The following is a 25,743-nucleotide window of genomic DNA, read 5'->3' on the forward strand; positions in this document are numbered from 1 at the left end:
GTTTCAGGATTGTTGATTCTCTGTTTGGCTTAGTTTTTCGGATCTTTGTTGTGGAGGGACGGCGTGGTGCTTCTGCCTAGACCGCCATCTTGCCGGAGTCCTGTCTTTACATTTTTTGATACTCCTCCCTTCAAAAAGTAGAGGCTTGTTCTCATTCACTTGAGTGTGAATTGGACTAATGACTCATTTCCAACTTATGGAATATGGTGTGTGTGACTTTTGCTACTAGATTGTAAAAGCATTGTAGTTTCCTTCTTGTTTGCTCCCTCTTGGATACTCACTCTGTGGGAAGCCATCATACATGTTATGGGAACATTTGGCAAGGAACTGAGGCCTCCTGCCAACAGCCATGTGATTGAGCTGTCTTGGAAGCAGGTCTTCAGCCTCAGTCAAGCCTTCAGATGACTGCACCTCCAGCTGGTATCTTGATTGCAAACTCAGGAGAGACCTTGAGCCAAGCTAAGTCGCTGCCGAACCACTGACACACAGAGATTGTGAGATAAAAAATGCGTTGTTTTAAGACACTAAGTTTTGGAGCAGTTTGCTATGTAGAAATATGTAAGAATCCAAACCCACACCTGGTGCTGTTGAATTGATTCAGACTCATGGCGACCCTATAGGACAGAGTAGAACTGCTCCATAGGATTCCCAAGGCTGTAACCTTTATGGGAGCGGACTGCCACATTTTTCTCCCGTTGTGTTTAAAATATATTGGGAAGGAAGGAAAACCTTGTTTGGTATGGAATGGTTAGTACTTTGTTGAGAGTAGTCTTTCTGCTGTTGTGAATAGCAGAGAATTCTGTATCTGTCTCAGCCAGCTGAGAGATACTTTTACCATCTAGTGTTAAAATAGCCTTACTCTAAATGACCTAACTGCTTCACTTAGTGAGAAAACAGCGTGGTGGTGGAGCATCTGACCTCCTTTAATTTCACAAGCGGAAGGGAGAGAATCATTATCAGGTAGAGGTCAGACGTACCTCCTCTCTCCACCCTTTTTACCAATCCTGACACCAGCTGTCCCTCCTACAGCACTTTATTTTTCTACTGGGTTTGTTAATTCGTTGCAATGGGCACACAGAACTTACAGTAATTTGTGATTATGGGGTTTATTGGGGAAGTAGCAAGGTACAACTCAGAATCAGAAATGACTGAGGATACAATTCTTTGATGGGGACAGCTTCTTCTCAGCCGTGCCTGTAGCTAGCCCTCTCTCTGGCTCTTGGCCTTTCGGCCTTGCTTCTGCCCTGCTTGGGCAAGTGTTGCAGAGTTCTTTAGTGCCACCAGTAAGTGCCCAGGGGCACCCCTGCTCCACCAGGAAGCCTTGGCCTGAAGGCGCTCAACTCTCTTGCTCCGTTCCATGGGGTTGACAAGCCTAGTTCTGCCAACTGCCGGAGATACTCTACTTTGCCAGCAAGCCTTCTGCCTGAAGGCACTCAGCTTTCTCGCCCGGTGGGCTGGGAAGCCCACTGTGCCGTCTTCTGCTGATCTCCTGGTTCTGCTGCTGCCGTTTCTGGGCCTCGTTTCCCACTGCTTCTCGCTGTCTCGTGCTGTCTCTGGTTTACAGCTCTCTGTCTCCTGGGTCTAGGAGGTTCTCAGCACAGGGACCCTGGGTCCAAAGGACATGTGCGACTCTCAGCTCTTCTTTCTTAGTGGTACTAAGGTCCCTCTTTTCTGTCTCTGGGGTGGCTTATTTTAAGCCTAGCTGATGGCAGAATCGGCCAATCTTCTCATTAGGGTTCCACACACCTTATTTGCATAGTCTCACACCCACAAGGGAGTTATGTACCTTATTTGCATTATTAGCAAGCTGACCCCTTGGTGGACCATTAGCACCTTCTTTGCGTAGTCCCACCCACTCAATTGGAGGGAGTTATAAGACCATGGTGAGAAAGGCCATATAAAAATGATCCGTTGCACCGCACTTAGGTATTTATTAATGTGTGTATGTATTAGATGTACTCTCTCCTTTTTAAATTCTGTTGAGGAAAATGTAAAATGTGGATGTATTAGTCAGCTTTTGCTAGATTTTGCAATGTTAATAAACAACTTCATTGGAGTACCCAGATGGCACAGATGGTTAACACACTGGGCTGCTGACCGAAAGGTTGGCTGTTCAGGTCCACTCAGAGAGGGGCAACTCAGAAGAAACGCCTGCTGTCTACCTCCGAAAGATCACAGCCATTAAAAATCCTGTGGCCCATAGTTCTACTCTGAAACACGTCGGGTTGCCATGAGTCAGAATTGACTTGATGGCAAAGTTTTTTTTTATATTCACCATGACATTCTACCCCTAAACACCTCAGAATGCATCCTTCCAAAAATAAGAACATTTTCTTACATAGCCAAATAATGTCATACCTAACAATTTTAGTCTGTATTCAGATTCCCCCAACTGTCAAAAAAGGTCCCTTATAGATGATTTCTCCAAAACAAAATTCAATTCAGAACCGCTTATTGTATCTGGTTGTTTCTTAAATCTTTTAAAATCTAGAACAGTCTTGTTTCCCATGACACTGACTTGTAGCAGACAGTTAGCATCTGGCTCTTCAGTAGACGCTCAGTAACTGTTTAAACAAAGGGAAAATAAGAAAGAACGGGGATGAAATATTGAAGATGTTTTTATCTGTTTTGAGTGAGGGGCAAGGATTTCAGTTAGTTTTAAATATTAGTGATGATCAAAAATCAGTCAAAAGAGAAGACCCTTCTAGGTCTTGGCCATTATCGATCACGTTATTTTCTAGATCTGTAACAACTTCTTTCAGAAGGTTCACGTTACTCTCATCTGCAGCGGGTTCTTCCTTCACAGGTTTGTGTGAAAGCCCTCTTCATTCCTTGGCCAGAACTTTCAAATATTCTGATGGTCGCTGAGTATTGCAGAAGTCTTTCTCTGATAGTTTCTGTCTCACTTCCTTCTTTTATTTTCAGTCTTAGTCTAGCACTCTCTATCCTTTCTCTGTTAAAGCCCAGATTGGTATATTTTATATAGGGCTTGATGTTTTTCCTAAATAATGGCACCTGCAATTCTGGTACCTAAGAACCAGTTTTTGCAAAGCAACGCAGAAGACTTGAAGTCTTACTTTCTGTGATGCCTCTGCACTCTTCACCAGTCTTCTTCTTAAGGAAGGAAGAGTGTTGTTTCTGCTGGCTGCGTGGATGCTTTCTCATATGGTGCTTATTCATCTGTAGAGTTCAGACTTACATATCTGCTTCAGAACAATCAAATAATCAACACTCTGGCCCACTGCAACGCAAATCACTTGAAACTGAACCTATAGAGATCTCTTGATCAAGTAGGCCTTCTGATGGGAGAAGGATAGAGGGCTTTGTGGGTGGGTTATGATCAGGAGAGGTGCTTCCTTCCTTCCAGTAAAATAAAAATCTAGAAGAATCCAAAATCAACTTTTTCTCTCATTCTCCCTCCTCCAATTGTGTTAACAGATATACTTTAATTTTTTAGTAATGGGATTGTAAATGGGATATAAATATAATGGCATAGCATAAATCTTGGTGACTCAAGAGTTGAAAAAAGTCATTTTACTTTTGGCTTCATCTGTAAAATGAGACGATTGAACTTTAATGTAGATGGTTTTTCTGTATGTTTCTTCAATGAAATTGAGTTTTGTGTGTGTGTTTTTCAAAATTAAGAGTTTTTTTGGGGGGTAGAAAGAACATAGTTATCAGTAGGTTAGTTTTTCGGGGGACCTTGAGACTTGATGTCCAAGATCTCCTTTTCTGAGGGTGTGTGGCAGTCCCAAGTTCCTGACTACGTGTCATCATCAGTATCACGTTCGTTCTTCACATTAACAATAGGAAATGGATATTGTTATTTCCATGTTAAGGATGAGGAGCCTGAGGCTCAGAGCAGTTAAGTGGATTATCTAAGGTTATAATAAACGGGTGGCAGAATTTAAAGTGGGAAGCGCTTAACTTTACAGGCTTTGCCCCTTAGGCACCGTTCTGCCTCCTCACACCACGAGCAGTTTTGTGTTCATTCAGCCCTGCTTGTCTTCCCCTTAGTGGAGACGGTAGAGACATCTTAGAAAGTATTTTTGCGCCCTACTTTGAAATGCAGAATACTCGGGTCCCTTCTATTGTAGTCTCTATATTTGGTATTTGTTGTATATTTCATCATGTAGTACTGCTTCTATTGAAAGCAGAATATTAAAAATAAACTATATATAGTAAATAAAACACTATGAGGAGTTTTCTGATGGAAAACTGTTAAGATAATTTTATTTTGGGAGCATCAGATTATTGTACTGCACATGTAACCAACTTAAATGTGAAAATAAGGGTGAGTTTTTGCAACACACTTTTCCAAATGGTAGATTCTAAAAGCTATTGGGTATTCAGTGTTCTCGCCTCCTCTATGTCCCTTTGTAACCACCCCTCTCCACATTAAAAAAAATACAAAACAAGAATCAAACCTGTTGTCATGGAGTCAATTCTGACTCATAGCGACCCTATAGGACAGAGTAGAACTGCCCATAGGGTTTCCAGGGAGCAGCTGGTGGATTCCAACTGCTGACCTTTTGGTAAGCAGCCATAGCGCTTAACCACTGTGCCACCAGGGCCCCCCACTCTCCATAGTACTGTGCTTATAAGGGGTGGTGTGTCCATGCTTGCTTTTGTGAACCTGCCATCTGCTTGTAGGGTTCATAAGGACCCTTCCCATCACTCCAGGGGAGTGGTTCTCAACCTTGGCTGCACATTGGCATCCCTTAGAGAGTTTTAAAAAGTTTTTAGTGTTTGGTTCCTTTTCTCGGAAACCCTGGTGGTGTAGTGGTTAAGAGCTACGGCTGCTAACCAAAAGGTCAATGGTTCGAATCCACCAGGGACTCCTTGGAAACTCTATAGGGCAGTTCAGCTCTGTCCTATAGGGTCACTATGAGTCGGAATCGACTTGACGGCAGTGGGTTTGGTTTTTGGTTCCTTTTCTTAGAGATTCTCATTTAACTGGTCTGGATTTTTAAAAGTTCTCTCAGGAGATTCTGATGTGCAGCTCACATTGAGAACCAGAGGGTACCTGAAGGCAGGCTTGGAGACAATGGAATGTGATTTCTACTTCCTTCCCTCCTGTTTCCTTCCTCCTCTTGCCAGAGAGTCATTCTCTGCTGCCCTTTAAAGCATCCCCCACCATCTCAGTACAGGCGACGGGGTGAGAGGGAGGGCTGGAGAGTAGGGTTAGTTCTGCTTAAGACTACAGGTTTATTTTGTCTTAGCCCTGGCAAGCAGTCTAGCTTGTTCAGTGTCCTGTTAATTCTCTTGTGCACTCTGACTTCATTTTTTGCAGATTATTTCTATGAAATTCTAATGAGACTTTCATCTTATTCCCATAGCAAAAGCTTTCTCTGTACTCTTAGGATTTTTCTGTTGTTTCTTTTTGTTGAATAGATTCCTATTTCAGGAAATAGTCTGTTCTCTTTCTCTAGAGAAGAGCTTTTAGTCAAAACATTTTACTGGCAAAGAACATACATTTTTTTCCGCAAGCGGCAAACATTTGTCTTATCTCATTGTTTAGTTTCCTGTTAAGTAATGTGGTGTATATGCATATTCATTTAAGTTCTGATGTCATATTGGAGCCCATTGGTGGGCAGTTTTAGCCAATTAAATGCTTCCTAGTATCCAAGTAAGAAAGATATATAGTTCTGGAATAACAGGAAGCTTCATGTTTTTACGTCCTGTTATTCTGGGTTTTGTGACTCGCGCCTCGCCACAATGAAGGTTAGTAGAAATTTATGTGTTTTTTTGTAGAATACCATGAATTTTCCATGCTCTTAGGTTTAGACCTTTAGAGCTGAAAGAGACAGGCAGATCACCTACTCTAGTATTTTACAATTAAGGGAACTTTTATATTTTATATATGTGTAAGTGGAGGCCGAGTAAGATTGATATTTTTTATTTTTTAAAAAAGGCACTTTAACCTATATTTGTCGTTTAAAAAAGTAGACAGATATAAATCAGCTTAGACAATGCTCTCTCATTCGAGTTGGAATTTCTTCTTAATAATAGATATTACAACAAATGAATTAAATTCCATATTGTAAGATGATTCAGTGGCTAAGAACTTGGCTCATAACCAAAACGTTGGGAGTTCGAATCTACCAGCTGCGCCTTGGAGACCCTATGGGGCAGTTCTCCTCTGTCCTATAGGGTTGCTATGAGTTGGAATTGACGTGATGGCAATGGGTTTGGGTTGGATTTTTGTTTATTATGATTCTAAAGACTGTTTTATAAGAGGTAGTTCTTTCTACAGGAAGGATCTACCTCAGCAAATCAGTTAATTCTACTTTGTACTTCATCTGTATTAGATTATGGTATCAGTAAATGTCTATAGAATGCTTAGATGCATTCATATCTTTTTAAGTTTATGGTTCTATTTTCTCTTTTGAACTTTTAAAAAGTGAACTGTTTTGGCTCCTTTTTTGACACTAGGTGATTTGATGACCTTCTTTCTTGAGGTAGTTTTCAACTTCTAAATGTCCTGTTTTTGTTCATTCACACTTAAATACGTTTAAAACATTCCGCATGTCTATTTTTAAACTCATTTCAGAAATTACAGACAGAGGACTATTAACTTAAAATGATTTTTGAGTAAGATAGCTATAATTATTCAACTTTGGAATTGCTTTTCTTAACTTTTCTTTTTGTGAATTTCCCTACAGTAAAATTTTAGCATCCACAGGATGGATTGGTAGATTTATTCACTCAACAAACATTAGAGTTTTTACTGTGTACCAGCTGTTTTGCTACGTGTTGGCAGATGCAGTGTGGTAAATAACACTTGTTCACTGCCCTCGTGTCTCTGGTGGAGACACAGAAAATCACAATTGTGTGAAATCTGCCGAGGGAGCATGTGTTGGGGGACCTGGCCTCCTCTGGTAGGGGAAGCAGGGCTGTACAGGAAGCCTTCTGTCAGGAAGTGAGATGAGTAAGAGGCAGGAAAGTGGATGGGGGCGGGCGAGCCAGGAAGAGAAGGAGAAGGGAGTTACTGGGAGAGCTGTTGAAGAGGTGTGGTGAGTTAGCGGAAGAGAAAAAAGGTGTGGTAGAGCCCAGACTGAAGGGAGAGAGGTGGCCCACAGACCTGGAGAAGCCACGGACCAGACATTCGAAGGCCTTGCAAGGTTGCATTAAGGATTTTGGGAATAAAGGGCCATTGGAAGTCATTCCTGGTTGTCCAAAAGGGGCAGAGGAATTCAGAACAATGAAAACCAGTACACTGGTTACTAGCGTTGGAATGGACTCACTTTACCTCTTCTGGGACTAGAAGAGAAAATCTCTATCAAGTCTGCTGCTGGCCTTGGCCCTAATCTAAAGGGAGAGGATTGCCAGACCGATCCCTGAGCGTTCACTGGGTGCCGGCAGCCTACAGGCTTCATAACCTTTGAAAAAGCTCATGCCTCAGCTTGTAAAGGTGGGTGGAGCAGAGGTGGGGAGCTGATGGTTAGGAAACTGATCTGAGGCCAAGGTTAAAATACGCATAAAAAAGGCATTTCTGGACCTCATCATCCCACAGCTGTGAAGCTGAGCTCACTCAGCCTCCCTCTGTCGGACTGTGCCTCCTCCGTCTTTATAATTTGTGACTGAGAATCCTGTGCATATGGCTCCTCACGTGTGGGAGAACTTACTTTATCTGTCCTACACCCATCTGAAGACTCTACTAATTCTGCTTGTTTAATTTTTCCTTTCAGACGTTTGATGCAAATGATTTGTATCAGGGGCAGAATTTTAACAAGGTCCTCAGTTCCTTAGTGACTCTAAATAAAGTAACAGCAGGTAAGATTCTGTTTTTTATTGAACTTGAGGGGGTGGGAAGACAAAAAGGGAGAAAACCTTTATTTTTCTATTAGCAAGCAAACCAATCATTATTGAATAGAAGAAATAAGCCTTTGTTGCAGTAAATTTTTGATTGTTGCTTTTACTGTTTTTTCCCCCCTTATTAGAACAGAGCCTTGCTCTTGGGGTCCTGTGAGGGATCTCAGATGTGTTACCTTTCGGTGGGCACAGAGATTTCTCACCTGAAAGAGTGGCAGAATGGCAGTGCTTTGTTCACATGGAAGGACTTGTGAGTCGTCTTAGAGCTAGAAGCACCTTTCTCTGGGTTTTTATGCTAATTAAGAATTTGTATCCTGTGAGCAGTGTACTTGAGGTGAGATCATGGTATAGGGAGTGGCCAGTGAGTTCACACTCTAAGGTAAACATCTACCCGATGGAGAGTTTGCTGAGACCTTAAGGCTGCCTAAGGGATTGTGGTTTGAAATGTTCTGCAGCCCCAATTGTAGCCTAGATGGAGAGAGATGGGGGTTAAGACAGAGACCCATCTCGCCCCTCCACAGGCTGTAAGGCCACCGTGAGGGGTGAGTTTTTCTGTAGTCCTCAGCTGCGTTGAGGCAATTGGAGAGGAGTCCTTGGCTGTTCCTGTGGGGCCTCTGAGGAATTGTGTCTTGGATCACTGTGTGACTCAGAAAGAAGGAACTGAACTTGCTTTTTTATTTTAAAATGTTCCCCCCTCTCGCTTTTTACCTTTACAGATTTTAAACTTCAGATTTGTGAAGGAAGTTTAGAGAATTTAAGATATCTTTTTTGAACAGAAAACTCTTCTAAGTTTATTTTATAAGACTCTTTTCAGTTTCTTCTTGGGCCTTCAGATATGATTACTTCTGGGTCACAATCCCTGGCTCTGGCATCCTTCTCTGGGGGCAGGGACTGCTGGTCGTCCATCTTGCATTTTGCTTCAGGTGGCTGTGTAAGAGCCACACCACTGCCTGTGTAACTGGGCGAGACGCAGTGGGCAAAGGGAGACGTCTGCTGCTTCCAGCTGTGGCAGAATAGGACCTGAGGCCTTGGCCAGTGGAGAACACCTTCTGGAGCTCCCTCCAGTCCTACCGTGTGCTTTCCGGCAGGCTGAGTCTGCCCGGGACTCCCCAGGCAGACACTTGGCGTGGCTGAGTTCCCACAGCTTGGCTTTCTGAGGTTTAATATTGAAAACCTCATAGACCTGCTTACATGAAAGCACCTAGGAAGTAACATTAAATTAAAACCTATATGAGCAAGCAGTAGGAAAGTCTGGAGGGTCTAAATCCAGGAGAAGGGAGAGAGACGGGAATGGAGTGGAGTGATTAAATATTTAAAGGGAACGTTTACAAAGGCAGATGTAAATAATTAAAATCATCACATCATTTAGTAGTGTTTTGCAAATGAGTGTTTGTGACATTTTGCAAAGGTAATCAATGAGGCTGACCTCTATATCCCTACGTTATAAAAATGACAGCTTTAATATGAATGAACAGATAATAAGGAAGAAAATTGGTTGTATAAAGATATGGGTCATGTAGAAATGGAAATATATTTGGAGTAGATCACATTGGAATTCGATACAAAAATATGTGAGATCATGCACGGATTGTGGCATGTTTACATTTCATAACCACATGTGCTGTCTATCAAAAACCTACTTAAATATGCATCTATGCTTAAGAGTTTTGAATGAGAGATCATTAATACAGGTCTCTGTGGCAGACAGGAACAAGAATAGTGTAGATAAATGAATCTACAGATAATTCTTCATTTGACCTCTCTGCTCCCATTGAATGCTTCTCTGCAGGTTGCTCATAGGGAGAACACCTGACAGATTTGAGTTTCACCTTAAATGCTTTCCCTGCCTACATTTTAAGTGGAGATGCTAATTATTAAAAGCAGAAGTCAGAAGAGAATAGTAAGAAAAAGTAATGAGAGTTTTAATTCATAAACTAGGCAATATCATAAATAAGGTTTAAGTACTGTAATTTATAGTTAAATAATAGAGACTGAAAGAAGCCAGGATCAAGTATCTCTTGGGGACGTACCACCACCTTACGTAAAAGTGTTTCTCGTATATGCATGATGCCATATTGGAAGTAAAATATGTAGCATTATTCTTTACAAAGATGTGTTTTGAAGTTATAAAATAAACTTTGTATTTTTCCCCTCAGCTCTCAGACAGTAGGGTGATCTCGTAGATAAATAGAATGTTTTGCTTTTATGTTTGTTGACCTGTTGCTCTTAATTTTTGTTTTTGTAGTGTGACGAAAATGACTGTATTTTCTTAGATCTCCACTCCAAATGACTGATACAACAAGATGCTTACAAATGTTGCTCCCAGGGTTGTGACAGGCCTTCTTGAGAAAATTTTGTCATCATTTTCTCTCTACTTCAGTCATTCAAAAACCCATTTGTGTCCTCAAAGTGTGTAGATGGATATTTGCCTTTTAATTGGACAGAAGACAGACTGGTGGTGGGGAAGTAAGGGTGTGTTTAGAATACTTTTACTGTACTTAAAAATTCCCTTGAAGGCTTAGGTCAGTGAGAGCCACGGGGACATGGTCACTGTGGGGATATGGGCCAGATCTTCATGAAGTGTTCTTTTGTGGCTGGCTTTGTGCTTGGCATTGCGTGAAGCTGGTGAAGATCACATAGCCTCTGTCATTATGAAGCAGAAAATACTGAAATGGGGATTACTCACATACCTAAGCAGGACCTCAGAATTGTAGGAAGCCTTTTAGAGAGAACCTGATAGCAGTTCAGGACTGTGGGGCTATCAAGATTGTTTTAAAACAGAGTTCCCAAACACAGAGTGCCCCGGAGAAGTGAGAAGGGTTGAGGAGAGTGCGCGTGTTCCTGTTCTTCTTACTTGGCAGGCCTTCCTCAGCCCTGGGCCAGTTGGACTGTGAGGGAACATGGAACCAGTGTTGGCTGTATCATAAGCGTTTAAAGAAAAGCTGGAAATCTGGGTGTTTCTGTGAAATCTCCAGACTTGTAAATGTTGACAATTAATTTAAAATTTTATGAGACACTCTATGAGCCCATTCAAACATGTCAGATAGAAGAATCTGACCTGGAGATCCTCAGCTTAAGAATGCTTTTACGGAAGACTCCCCACGTCAGTTTAGGGAATTGCTGGGGGCATGCATCTTGGAACAGTATATTCCTTAGAAAACCTTTTTTTCACAGACTTTTTTTTTTTTTTTTTAAATTAAATCACTTGTAAGAAATAATTTGCCAACATTTACTTGTTGATTGGCCTAAGTGGAGTGTCCACTCATGAAGGGAGTTCAGAGAGAGAACCAAGCCCTTTAAATAGCTGTTTGCTTTGATCCTTTCAACAGTGTTGTGAGGTGAGTGAACCCTGTCCTGTGTCTCCTTCTTTTTGACAAAATAATACTTGAAAGGTTCTCTCTGAAGAACAGAAAAGGATATTCTGTTGGTTTGAAATGAGGATCTTTGCTTGTTGCTGCAAGATAATCATTCTTATTTATTGGACGAAGCATAATCTTGGAAAACTGGGTGTACGGTGATGACGTGTTGGGGAATGAGCACTTCGTTCTTCTCTGCTTAGTCACTGAGCTCGAGAGGCTTGTTTATTTCCAGGTGAAGGGCAGCCATTAATAAATATAATAAAATATTTCATGAGTAAGATACTTTGTGAATATATTAAATGATAAAACTTTTGAAAAGTTATCCTAGAAGAGCACTAGTAAATAGCCATCTCCAGATAATTTCTGGAAAGGTAATCGGGGCATGAATGCAAGTCATTTATACAGTAGACAAAGAATTTGTTCTTGTTTCCTGCGTAAATGGCTTGCTTTGTTGAGGTCTTTTGGTGTGTCCCTCTGTGGCTGCCCTATTTTTAAAGTCTAGTGCGTGGTGAGGGTGCATGGTATCAGGCATATTCAGTCTCTCTTTTTTCCTGTGTGCGTGACCTTTTCAGACATTGGCCTAGGAAGTGATTCCGTATGTGCCCGGCCCTCGTCTCATCGGATAAAGTCTTTTGATTCCCTCGGATCCCAGTCTTCACATAGCCGGACTTCAAAATCGTTCCAGGGCCAGTATCGGAGTTTGGTGAGTTTGATGTATTTTGGTATTTAAGTTAAGTATGTTTCGAGGGGTCTAAGTGTTGTCTCTTTATCTGGGAAGACGGACGTGCCCCTAGTAACGCAGCGTTAAACCACGGAAGATAGTTCGATTGTGCCTCCATTGTTCCTTTGATCTGGTCTGGCGTCAGCTTATTGCCAGGTGATGCAGATATTGTGCTTGATGAGCGCTTTCCGAAAAACTTGCTTTTTCAAGGTGGGTTTTATTTTAAAATTCATAAATCTATTTATCTAGAGAAAAGTATGCTTTAAAGTATTTCCTTGGTTACTTTTGCACAGTATTTTCTTATTTACCGTACACAAATGTACAGAAATATGGGAATAAGAAATTGTATGTGAAAGTACTTAGAAGTACAAAGAAGGAATGGTGAAAAGCTAAAGAATCTGAAGGTGGCCTTTTCCCTTCGTAAGAACGTGACTGGAGTACTCGGTAAGTCAGGCTGTCCTTTCTGAAGGAGGGAATTCTTTCTAATGTCTGGTAGTAAGGTGGGGGAAAGAAACCTAATAATCCTCCTGAAAAATGAAGAGAAATCCGTTTGTGACTCCTCAGAGGGTGTACAGGCTGCGAGTGATGAGCACACAGGTAGTTGCCTACTCACAGCAGGGTTCCACTCCAGCGACTCCGTTAGTCGCTTCTCACGTAAGCGGAATACCTTTTTTTTTTTAAGCTTTCATTTTTATTGCCTTTTATTATCAGCATGTTTATAAATCTGATCTGTATTTGCCTTTGGGAACATTACATTATACCTTGCAGATAAGGATAAAAACCCAAACCCATTGCTGCTGAGTCAGTTCTGATTCATAGCGACCCTATGGGACAGAGTAGAACTGCCTCACAGGGTTTCCAAGGAGCGACTGGTGGATTCGAACTGCCGACCTCTTGGTTAGCAGCCGAGCTCGTAACCGTTGGGCCAACACGGCTCCACAGATAAGGATAACAACAGCAAATGACGCACTGCACCATCTGTGTGAGGAACCTGGTGGCGCAGTGGTTAAAGAACTTGGCTGCTAACCAAGAAGGTTCAAACCCACTAGCCACTCCGCGGGATAAAAATGTAGCAGTCTGGTTCCGTAAAGATTTATTTACAGCTTTGGAAACCCTATGGGTCAGTTCTGCTCTGTCCCATAGGGTCACTATAGGGTCGCCATGATTTGGAATTAACAGCAGTGAGTTTTAAGAGCTTGACAGGTAAAGGTCAGCAGTTCGAATCCACCAGCCGCTGCTTGGAAACCCCATGGGGCAGTTCTGCTCTGTCCTATAGGGTCACTATGAGTCGGAATGGACTTGATGGCAACAGGTTTGTTTTGGTATGTAGTACATATTACTAACGATAAGATGTACAAAAAAGCCCGAAAACGGGTGGTCGTAAGTACGGTTTGTCATAACTAAAAATATAAGCCAAGGACTACTGTAGTGTTAATAGTGAAACTGAAGATGAGAAATATAGGGAGAGAATAAGTAGAGCACTGAATGGAGAAAATTTGGACAGAGGCCATCACAGCAGCGGACGTGGACTGGGACAGCTCCCGTCTGCCTTTGCAAAAACACGCGTCTTCTTTTGAGCTGATGGGTCATGGCTAGTGACGTGACTTCTCTTTCGTGCAGCATTTTAGTAAATTATTTTATGGCGAAAACAAATTTTTGTTTTCTAAATATTTTATTGAGTTTTTGGTGAAAGTTCCCACAGTAGGTTAGGTTCCCATTGACAGTTTCCACACAGATTGTTCGCTGACATTAGTTACATTTCTCACAGCTGTCAGCGTTCTCTTTAACTGCGTTCAGTTTATTCTCTTTCCAGTCTCTAGTTGCCTGTCCCCGTATCGTCTCATCTTTGCTTTCGAGTAATTGATTGACCTTTTGCTCGCGTAGACATGGTTTTTAAGTACAGCACTCATCTTACGGGTCTTTATCCTGTGTGCCACTGTGGTATCTCACTGAAAGGCAATCTCGGGACAAGCTCTGTTCTCAATGTATAGAGTGTCTCAGGGCAGCGGTCAAGGAGTGCTCTGTTCTCTACTGTTCCAGTTGTCTGGCTTCTTTTTTTTTTTGAAATAAGAATTTGAATTCTGTTGCATATGTTTCTCCCATCCTATCTGGGACCAACTATCGTGCCCAGGCAGAACGGTCGGTGGTGGTAGCCGGACACTATCTCGTCCTTCTGGTCTCAGGGAGGTGAGCTTGTGCCTCGTGTAGACTTGTTTCTTCTCTGTGCTCTTGGGGACCTTCTTACTGTTTTTCGCCTGATGAGTAAAATGAGTAAAGACCCGCAGTTGTATCTTAGATGGCCGCTCGCAGGCTGTTGAGACCCCGCACCTGCTCCTCACTTCACTGGTATGCAGATCGTGATTCTTGTGAACCGCGTTATGCGAGTTGACTAAGTTGAGTTGTTCCACGAGACTTCGGTCCTGAGCCTTCACACCTGGAAAACCAGTGTTGGAAGGTGTTTGGTTGTGTCTGAGGAGTATCTGTGTTTGTGTCTTCAATGACTGTGTGCCTGCACCCACGTAGTTGTATTTGCCCATATACCTATACAGGGTCTCTACGAGGCACAAGTGACTCGACAGCAGTGGGATTTTTTTTTAACAGATATTTCTATCTTTTCTCACTTATGTACATACTTGTCCCTACGTGTATACCAGTTTGCCGGTACTCATCTGTATGTGCTCAGACTCTTGTTTTTACTTTGGTTGTGCTGTGCTCACTATGTCCACACTCGGTGTCACTTCTGCCGTCACCAAAACTAACTAGTCTTTACGGTATAACGTGTACTTTCCTCACTCCCCCTTCTCTCCTTGGTAGTCACCAGTGAACATTGGTCTGTCTGTAGTAATCTCTTCTTGCCTTCTTATAAAAGAAGGATCATACAGTATTTGCGTAGTATTCCATTGTATGTATGTACCACCATTTGCTTATCCATTCATCCATTGGTGGACACTTCGTTTGTCTCCATTTATTTGCTGTTGTGCGAAATGTTCTTATAACATTTTAAATGGAATTTCTGTAAGACATGAATCTGAAGATAATCTGATTTTTCAGGAGTTTTTAGGGGAGAACAACTTTCCGTTTTAGGATCTAGGATGGTGATCCTAAAGAAATAAAGTTAATTTGGCTAGAGTTGTATTTTCTAGGGGAGTTTAGTACCTGAAGCAGTGTTAAAAACTGGAAGATGCAGAAGAAACATAATTTTTGCATGTTCGTTAACTCTGAACTTAAGCCAGGTATCCCTGCTATTTATCTGTGATTGTTTTTCCTCTGAGCGGTGTCCCGTTAGGCTGTTTCTGATTTTGTGTACAGTACATGATGTATTGGGTCGTTTTACTCTCTGCCAGGCAGTGTCCTCAGTGTTAACTCGTATAATCCTCAGAGCAGCCTGTGAGCTGTAGGTAATACCATCTCGTCCATAAAAATCTTCACCTGATTTTTTTCTTTTCCTTCTTTCCTTTTTTGTTTGATTTTGTTTTGAGGGTGAAGGAGGACGAGATTGCACGTGCATGATTTTTAGAAAAATTGAGTTAAATATAATGTTGATAATGAATATTACTGAGATCATGATAAGTATAGGATTATTTTTTTTATTAACTAGAGAATGATAGCTTATTCTAGAAACAAAAGACTTTAGCACAGGTGAGTTTCCGTGTGTGTGTGTGTGTGTGTGTCTGTGTGTGTCTGTGTCTGTCTGTGTGTGTGAGTGTGTGTCTGTGTGAGTGAGATATTGGTTGGCTGCTAGTGAGACTTCCGTGCAGCATCGTAAGACTCACCCACATGCTAGGTAAAAATGGCCACTTCTTTGACCTTAGAGTTGTCTGTAGTTTATTAATGCACTTTAAGGTAATTCTCTTGGTTTTAGAATAATTTATAATGAAATAAGAATGACAAAATGTTTCTTTAAAGCTGGGTGATGGGTACGTGGAGGTTCATATATTGTTCTCTACTTCTGTGTGTTTTTGAACGTTTCCATAATAAAAAGTTAAGCTAAAAAGGAACCTGTAGTTTCTTGAACATCAATTTTGTGATCTCATTAAAATGAACCTTAGCTTTGAAGTTTGTAAGGTACTACCATCCCTAAAACAAGGGTCTTTATTTTACGGTTGCTGGTGGGGGGAGGATGGCGAACCGAGGGATGGAGAGCATTTCTTCCAGTCTGCTCTGCGGGCTGCCTGTTCCCAGTGGGCTTCCCGCTCAGCTGTGTTGGCGCTGTCAAGGGAGGGGTACCTCCCTGGCTGCCTTTTGCAGCGATGGTGGGGTGAGTGAAGACATACTGGGCCTGGCTCTCCCTCTGCTGCTGAGTGCAAGGCGAGGAGATGCCAGTGCAGGCATTGTGGGCCTGTGTGCTGTCACCTGGTGGAGAGTGGAGGATGGGGCTCTGCCTGATCTTTGCTAATGCAACTGGTGCGGACGGAGCTGCTTGTCTGCTATTGCTGGGCACTGGGTGGGGGGTGGGACTGTTGTGTTGACACTGCAGTGCAGGTGGAGTTGGCTCACCTGCTGTCACTGGTTGGAGCACCAGGAATGAGACTGTCTATTTGGTCTTCACTGCTGATGCAGATGGAACAGACCTGTCTGCTGCCTCTGGGTGTGGGGCCCCACCTCATTGCTGTTGAGTCGGTTCCTACTCAGAGCGCCTATGGGACCGAGGAGAACTGCCCCATAGGGTTTCCAGGGAGCAGCAGGTGGATTCAAGGAGCTCTGGTGGTGCAGTAGTTAAGCGCTTGCCTGCTAACTGAAAAGTTGGCAGTTGGGAGAAAGGTGTGGCAGTCTGGAAACCCTGGGGGGCAGTTCCGCTCTGTGGGGCAGTGTCTGTGAACCGGAATTGACCTGATGGCAGCAGGTATGGTGTTCAGTTGTATGGATGTTCATCGTTTCGTTTGAGGGACATTTGGGTTGCTTCAGTTAGTTGTCTTTTAAGTAAATTATGAGATTACAAAAGAAGTCACTTGTATTTACCCTCATATTTACCATTCTGGTGCTCTTCATTACTTCCTGTAGATCTGAGTTTTTATCTGATATTATTTCTCTTTAGTGTTCAGGACTTTACCATTTCTTGTAGTGCAGGTATGCTGGTGTTGAATTCTCTCAGCTTTTATTTATGTGAAAATGTCTTCATTTCATCCTTTTTTTCTTCCTTTTCCATTTTTTAATTGTGCTTTAGATGAAGGTTTACAGAGCAGATTCATTTCTCATTAAACAGTTAATACACATATTGTTTTGTGACATTGGTTGCCAACCCCGTGCCGTGTCATCCTTGACTTTTGAAGGCTATTTTTTGTTGATATAGAATTTCTGGGTTGACAGTTTTGTTTCAGCACATTAAAGATGGTGGTCTATTGTCCACTGGTCTCCGTTGTTGACACTGAGAGATCAGCTGTCATTGTTAGTACTTTGTTGTATTTGATGTGTAGCCTTGCCCCACCCCCAGCTAATTTTTAATATTTCTTTTTATCTTTGGTTTTCAGCCATTTGACTGTGGTGTACCTAGTGAGGTAGTTTGTGTTTCTTTTGTTGGAGTTTGCTGAGCTTCTTGGATGTGTATGTTGATGGTTTTCACCAAAATTGGGAAATTTCCAGCAAACATTTTTTTCCCCCTTACCGTTATCTCCTTCTGCAACTGAGTTGTTTATTTGGTTCCACAGGTCACTGAGGTGCTGTTCATTTTTTTTTTTTTAAATTTTTCCTGTGCTCTTTAGACTGGATAATTTTATTTCCTTTAAATTTAATTACTCTTTTTTCTGCAATATCCAGTCTCCTATTAAGCCCATCTAGTGATTTTTTTTCTTTAGGTATTGTGCTTTCAGCTCCAGAATTTTTTTTTTTTTAATAATTTTCATTTTCATGCTCAGATGTTCCTGTCTTTAATCTCATTATGATGTTCATCTTTGCCTGTAAGTCTTGGAATATACTTAAAACAGCTATTTTAAACTTTCTGTTTGCTAATTTCAACATCTTCATTATCTTAGTGTCTGTTTACCTTGGAAGCTTTTTTTCACTCCCCTGTTGAATGTGGGTGACCTCTTCGTGCTTCTTTGCATGTTTTGTAACTTTTGATTTTATGCTGGATACTTATGATGATACACAGTAGAGAGTCTGGATTATCTTTTTTTGAGGGTGTTGAATTTTGTTCTTACAGTCATTTCAGTTACTGGTAGATTCTCCTGATCCTAGCAGGACATGTTTTGTTCTTTGTTAAGCCCGGCCCTTAATCTTGGGGCATGGCCTTTGCAGAGCATAGCCTTTACTGTCAAGGTCTGAGGTGTCCCAGGGATGCCTGTGGAGCTCAGTGAGAATGCTCCACTTTGTCTTGTCAAGGATTTCACTGACTGCCAGCATTCTGCAACCTCTCTATCTACATTCAGCCCTTAGCTTCCCAATAACTGGTCTCTGCTAGGCCTCATAGAGCCTTACCTTATTCATGTTTCCTAGCTTTTGGTCTAGTTCCCCGAGTTGGAACCCCAACTCAGACTTCTTCCCCTACCCGTAGGCGTTTCCTCCTCTCTTGGGTCCTGCCCCCCTGTTCTAACAGAGCTGTAGCCCCAGACTCTGACCTAGGCCTCCTCAGTTCAGTAGCACCTTTGTTGTCTGCTTGGGCTCTACCTCCACAAGGTTCTGACGGGAAATTGTCCCAGGGCAGAAGGTGGGCTCATCCGTCGTCTCCTCTCTTTCGGGGATCACAGTCCTTTGCTGCTTGTCGTACATCGTCTGAAAGTAGCCTCCTGGTGAATTTTGTCTGGTTTCCGTGGTGACTGGTCATGGGCAGGTGATCTAGTTTTGTTGTCGCTGTTGGTTGCCATCTAGTTGATTGCAGTGAGTCGTTTCATTATTGCCAGGGATGGACTTCTCTGTTGATCCAGAGCTTCCAGCATTGCTGTTGAGGACTTAGATGTCCTTCTCACTCTGCTTACCGTACATAACGCGTTTTTTCTCTTTGAAAACTTGTAGGATCGTTGATTTATCCCCAAGGGTCTGAAATTTTGTGGTGATATGTCTTGGTGTGGGTCTGGTATTATCTTGATGTGGTGCCTTTTAATCTGTAGCTTCATGTCCTTCATTTCTGGAAAACAAGTGATTTCTTGATTTCTTCCCTTTTCCTCTGTACTTTCTGTAACTTCTCATTTGGTTGCTGGACTTTGTGGACTAGCTGTAAATTTCTTACCATTTTTATTTACTGTCTAGGTGTCTTTTTCTCTTTTCTGAGATATTTTCTGTTTGTATCTTCCAACCCTTCTTTTGAGCGTTTTTATTTTTGCTGCAGTGTTTTTAGTTCTTCACCTTTTTTCTTGTTATTGTTGCGCGTGTGTGCCTTGATAGCACCTCCATTTTGTTTCATAGATGTAGAATCTAGTTTTTTTCTTCCCCAGAATTTGTATTTTTCAGGTTTCTTTTTAATCCATTATGTTTCGCTCTGTGCTGCTCATTTAGATGTTTTTCTTAGATTCTTGGTGGTCCTTGTAGATTGCACAGTGCAGATATGGGGTAGTCTGAGCCATTTCCTTGAGGATCCCTGAGAACCTGCAATTGCTTCCTCTTTGGCTGTAAATACAAAACAAAAAATGTCAGAAGGAAATTTTAAAAACTAGTAATCACAATAAATGTAAATGGATTAAACACATTCATTAAAAGAGATTATTAGGTTGGATTAAGAACCAAGCATAATTTAAGAACAAACAAAAGACAGAGAAGGACTGAAAATAAAAGGATGGGTAAAGATACCAGCTAAATCACATTTAGATGTCTTTGATGTTGTCATATTAAAAGAAAGAAAGAGATGAAAGATTTCTCATCTCTTCCCTCGTGTGTGTAACACCAGCACTGAAGGCAAGTGAGAGGAGAAGGATGTAGAATGTCAGCGTTCAGAATATAAATCTCGTCTTAGTCTTTCTGTGCTCTAATCCAGAGACTGAAGTTCTAGGTTTCTGCTGGAATGGCACAAGAAGGGTAGACAGGAAGTGTGGAATGGGTAAGGGTGTCAGCTGTTGTCATCCCTGATTTATCATTTACCGTATTTTTACACAAATAACCCTAAGCCTTCTACATTTGTTTGCCAACTGCTCCCTCGCCCGTCGAGGTATTTTCGTAAGCACTGCTATACCAATTTTTTTTCTGACCCTCTTCCATGCATGGATGATCTTGCCAGTCCAGGAAGCCCCAGCAACTTCTGCGTTCAAAACCTTTCCTTGGCTTTATTGTATAGTCATGATTGGGGCCTCATTGTGGAATCAGGATTGTTTGAATCCTTGGTGAATATGCATGATGGATTACATCATGCCACCTTCTCTTCCTGAAGTTAGCTGACTAGGTGGAGTCTCTGTAGCCCCTAGTCATTTGTACACATTATAAGGTGCTGTCTAGAGGTTTTACCTAATAAAATTTCCCAGGAAAACTCCAAGGATTGTCTCTCCAGAACCAAGAACTGAAGGCTAAATTATTCCAGGTAAGGCAGTTCCTTACCGAGGGCAGTTCAGAAGTGTGTATTAAAATTTAAAATGTATCACACATCTCCTCTGAACAGCCTTTAACCTATAGAGTTATTTACAGGTATGTTCAAAGATAGATGCACAGTTATTTTCAATGCAACATTGTTTTGTAATAGAAAAATACTGGAAGTAACCTGAAAATCCAGGAACGGAGAACTGGCTGAATAACCTCTGGCACAGTCTGCGATGTGGTATTATGTAGTTAGGGAAGACTGAAGTAACTGTATAGTCCTGATGGAGAAATGGCCATAACTGTTAGCTGGGAAGTAAACTGTGGAGAAGCATGTATAACACGATTCCATCTAACTGTATGTGACAGTTGGGTATGTGTTTGTGCAGACATGAAAGGTCAGGGTGAAACCTGTCTGTCCGTCAGGGCGTCTCCTCTGCAGGGTAGGATGGCGTGATGGTAAAGCTGCACTGGGGAGATGGAAAAATGAAAATAGTTGGAACATTTCTCCGCTGTTTGAATTTTTTTTTCCCAGTGAAGCTACATTTATCATATTAAAGTATAATCTAATTATTTTATAGTAAACTAGAGTATATTTCATGGAATTTTTTCCCCCTTTTCTTTTAGGACATGACCGATAATACCAACAATCAGCTGGTTGTAAGAGCAAAGTTTAATTTCCAGCAGACAAATGAAGATGAACTTTCTTTCACCAAAGGAGACATCATCCATGTCACTAGAGTGGAAGAAGGGGGCTGGTGGGAGGGCACTCACAATGGCAGAACTGGCTGGTTCCCTAGCAACTATGTTCGAGAAATCAAATCAAGTGGTAAGTGTTCAAACCTGGCATGCTTGCAGAATGGACTGATGAGTTTCGGTTAGATGAGGAGGACCAGAAAGAAAGAAACGTACTCAGGGTAGTTAAGAGTGTGTTCTCCAGCTGAGCCTGTCTAAGTGGCACTTGTTTCGAGATTTGAATTTTTTCCTATTCTGTTTTTTTAAACGGAGTTTACTTTTACCTTACCTCCACATCAGAGATGCTACGATAAGGGACTCTGTAATTATAAACTAGCATTTTATTCAGTCATAACATCAGCAATGTAAAGTAAATACTTATTTTCTAAATTATTTTCTAGATGTAAAGAGAAATACCTGAAACATGTTAGCTTTATTGTTGCAAGTATGCATTTACATCATTAAGATACAATTCATTATCTTTTTTAGGGCTAAGTGCCAGGACTTGAAGTTTGAGATTTCATGAAGGCTGTGTTTAATTTTTATTAGTATGAGTGGTTTTGCTCATCATGTAGAATTAAGTAATTTCTTTCTCTTTGTGTGTGTGTGTTAGTAATATTTTAAAATACATCATTTTCCTTATTTTTTTTATAACTGTTTAACATTATTTTACTGACTTTTTGTGTTTTAATTATCATTCAGAGATTTATAGTATTTTGAAGGAGAATAGTGGTCTTTGGCGTCTCTTTTTATTGCTATTTTAGATTTGATTCATTTTATGGAGTTGAAAGAGTTCTTTCTAATGCTTTGCAGTTTGTGATTTACATCACAGGGATATAGCCGTGAAAAATCTGTGGTGCTAAAGATTAAATTACCAGCAGACATTCTCTGTTTACAGAATACTCATACTGTCTTACTTGATATTCCATGTGGCATAATTTTCTTTCTGAGCAAGTGTGTTGCTTAGTCATTTATTAATTCAGTGAATCCATGTTAATGTACAGAAAAGGTGCTGCGTGTAGAGCCTGCTAGCTTTTAGGAATACAGAGATACAGCTCTTGCTTCAAGGAGCTTACAGCGGATTCCTCTCTCTGTATGTAGGATTTGCTTTTATAGTACTTGAGGATATAGATGCTCTGATGAGACATAAACGAAACAGGTGAGATTTTACAAACTGTCAAAAAGAGTCTCAGAAAGAGTGGAGAAAGAAGTGGTGGTGAGATTTGTTAAATGAGTCTCGTATAACTTTTTCTGCACGTTTTTCCTTTATTTGAAAACATATATTTGTGCAGTACAGTTTTTCTAATTCTGCTTGGGGAAAACGTGGTTTATAGTGAATAGCTGATAAACAGGGGAGTGGGGACAGAGCATGATTTCACATCGCAGCTCTGCTCTGTGACGTGGGTGAGTTAACCTTCCCGGCCTCAGGTCTTAAAGTGTGAAATGAAGACGATAGCGCCGGACTCGTGGAGGTTTCGTGGGGAGTAAGTTGAGTTAAGGTTTGTAAACATATAGTTGAGTGTCGGCAGGGAGTAGGAGCTCAGTCCGTGATAGGTGCTGCCGTTACTTTTGTAGTGGTTAGTAAATGATAGAACTTTATACGTAGGAAGGAAGGAAGCAGTATTCTTTCATTAAAATAGTAAAATCGCTAATAATAGCCACGGTTAATTGACTGCTTCTTATGTTCTTGTCTCTGTATAAAGTGTTTTTCATCTGTGACCTCAGTCAGTCTTCACTCCAGACCCAGAAGACAAGTATTGTTGGGATATTAAGGAGATAGGGAACAAGTAAATAATACTGTTTTTTTTCTCACCATGCAAGTTGAAAACCACCTGAATGACACTAGAATCAGGCTGATGGAGATCAGAATGTCGCTTTTACTTTACAGATATAGCTGCTGGAAAATGTGGGTCTAGTCTGTTAGTCAGTTGGACTTCCAGTCCTTACCTGGCCATGGTCTCTGGAAGAGCTAGGCAGCCACAGTGCTTCCCTGTGCCAGCTGGCTGCTGAAAAGCCGAGGCGAGGAGGCGCGGGTAGAGTCCAGGATGTAAGCAGTCAGATAATCCATTCTGTTCCAGGGAGGAGGAGGACAGAGGCTGTAGGTCAGAGCGTATCTAGTGGAGTCCTTTCTAGGAGGCAGCTTGAAGCCAGGGGAGAAGACTGATGTGAGCATCATTCACAAGATCACAAGTGAGCACAGGGAGGTCACAGTGCTAGTACGTGGCACACACCATCAGGAACTGAACCCCGGCTTAAACACATAGACGTTTGTTAGATCTGTTTCTCTAGGTCTAGAGATTGCTTGGCTTCAGTTCTCAAATGCTCTACTTACTCAGAGGTGAATTCTAGTTGAATTTTGAATTTCCAAGGACCATCGTCAAGGTGCAAGTGAATGAAGTTTTACTTTTTAGATGATTTCTCATCGATTTTCCTTTTTTCTTAAGTCATTTGTTGATTTTGAGAATAGATACAGCATAACATACACCACTTCGACGGTTTCTCCGTGTGTAATGTAGTGACCTTCCTCATAGGATTTTTGATGTTAACCCAGCATGAAGAAAATTGACACTGACAAGGTAGGGTTTCTTGGTCTCCAGGTTCCCTTTAGGTGACTCCTGGGAGTAATTTTCAAATTCATGTGAATGCCATTCATGTCATCTGTTAGCAGTAGTTCACGGTACAGTACGCTCTCACCTGTTGACAAATGTTTGTTAATGTAACAGTAACCTCTTGTTTCCATGTCCTGTTTCTGGAGTGGAACAAGTAGGGCCTGAGGGCTGGCAGTGATACATGTGGCTGTAGGAAAACCAGCTGGTAAAACGCCTGGAAGTATTGACTACCTCATAAACAACTAGTCTGCTTTTTCGTTGCCTAGAATTCACCTTTTTGTGTCTTATTTTGTGTTTCTGGGTATACATGTGTATAACTATTTGAAATGTGTATGATGACTGCATTATCATCAAAGAGCTCTTTGCAAGGGACCATACTGAATCCATAGTTTAGTACCAAACTGAGAGACCCCAGTAACTTTGGGAAATTTTCTTTTTTCTGTTTGTTTTTTAAAATATAAGGAATACCATACTTGCTGATATTGGTATCTGTCATGCTAATTATTCTTTATCTGACAGTTGAAGCATGGGTATAGTCTGTTGGGAATAACTTCCCATCCCTAGCATTATCAAATTACCTGAGTATATTATATACTAAGGAAGTTTATTCAGCCTAATTTTAAATATTATGGGCATTTGACACAGAAGTGAAACTATGGTTTTATATTATCACTTTTTAGCAGTTGAGAATAACGCTTTAGGATCACAGTAACATTTCATTGTATATTTTCAGTAATTTATGTGGGTTTCTGATTTTAGAATTAAAAAAAAAAACGCATTGCCATTGAGGCAATTCCAACTCATAACAACCCTATAAGAACTGCCCCACAGAGTTTCTAAGGAGCAGCTGGTACATTTGGACTGCTGACCTTTTGGTTAGTAGCTGAGCTCTTAACCACTGTGCCACCAGCGATCCAATTTTAGAATAGGTTTCCTTTTTTGGAAAAGTGTGTTTTAACATAGTGTCATGGATTGAATTATGTCCCTCCAAAAATGTGTGTGTCACTTTGGCTAGGTCATGATTCCTGGTATTGTGTGATTTTCCAATATGTTGTAAATCCTGCCTCTGTGATGTTAATGAGGGAGGATGGGCCGCAGTTGTGTTAGTGAGTCAGGACTCAATCTACAAGATTGGATCGTGTCTTGAGGCAATCTCTTGAGATATAAAAGGGAGAAGCGAGCAGAGGAGGGGACCTCATGCCACCAAGAAAGCAGTGCCAGGAGCAGAGCGCGTACTTTGGACCCGGGGTCCCTGCGTGGAGAAGCTCCTAGTCTGGGGGGAACATTGATGAGAAGGCCGACAGAGAGAGAAAGCCTCCCTGGAGCTGACACCCTGAATTTGGACTTTCAGCCTACTTTACTGTAAGGCGATCAACTTCCTTTGTTAAAACCATCCACTTGGGGTATTTCTGTTGTAGCGGCTCTAGATGACTAAGACACATAGGCGTTGTAATTGGCAGCGTAATTAGTGCTTTATTTCCTGAAAACAGTTTCGCCAAGTTCGAAACATACAGACTTCTCTGTCAGTTATTTTAGTGTTATTTCCTTCTAAAATAAATCAAATTGAAAGTTTCTCTTGTACATTAAAATTGGATTTCATTTGCAAATATTTTTATTGAATAAAACTCAATTTTATTGAATAAACTGAAGCTTACCTCTAAGTGATATGTTTTGGGCTGCTTATCTCCAGATAAGTTCTCAAGAATATCCTATTAATCTCTTCCATTTCCCTAAAAAAAAACACCTGGCAACCCTTAGGGCAGCGTAGAACTGCCCCATGTGGTTTCCAAGGCTGTAATTATTTCGGATGCAGACTGCCCCTTCTTTCTCCTGCGGAGCAGCTGGTGGATTCGAACCACCGACCCCTTGGTTAGCAGCTGAGCAGTTTAACCACTGCACCACCAGGGCTCTTAAACCAAGCTAAACTCGTTGCCATCAGGTAGATTCCAACTCATATCGACCCTATGGGACAGAGTAGAACTCCCGTATTGGGTTTCAGAGGGGCAGCTGGTGGATTTGAACTGCCAGCCTTCTTTGGTTAGTAGCTGAGCTTTTAACCACTGTGCCACCA

At 41.5% G+C, this 25,743-nt stretch overlaps 1 protein-coding gene across 5 annotated transcripts in view; it reads left to right on the forward strand.

Annotated features, from left to right (window-relative positions):
• Positions 1 to 25,743, forward strand: part of ARHGEF7 (Rho guanine nucleotide exchange factor 7) — a 161,443-nt gene that overhangs the window by 50,950 nt on the left and 84,750 nt on the right. For 2 of the 5 annotated variants that reach the window (XM_023737406.1, XM_023737405.1), the window contains exons 3-5: positions 7,692 to 7,776; positions 11,747 to 11,877; positions 20,956 to 21,157. In XM_023737406.1, the coding sequence (XP_023593174.1) occupies positions 20,959 to 21,157 (199 nt within the window). In that variant the 5' untranslated portion in view covers positions 7,692 to 7,776; positions 11,747 to 11,877; positions 20,956 to 20,958. The other 3 variants (XM_023737402.1, XM_023737404.1, XM_023737403.1) reach the window with 3 other exon arrangements.

Source organism: Trichechus manatus, unplaced genomic scaffold (assembly GCF_000243295.1).
Source record: "Trichechus manatus latirostris isolate Lorelei unplaced genomic scaffold, TriManLat1.0 scaffold00102, whole genome shotgun sequence".
NCBI lineage: Eukaryota > Metazoa > Chordata > Mammalia > Sirenia > Trichechidae > Trichechus > Trichechus manatus.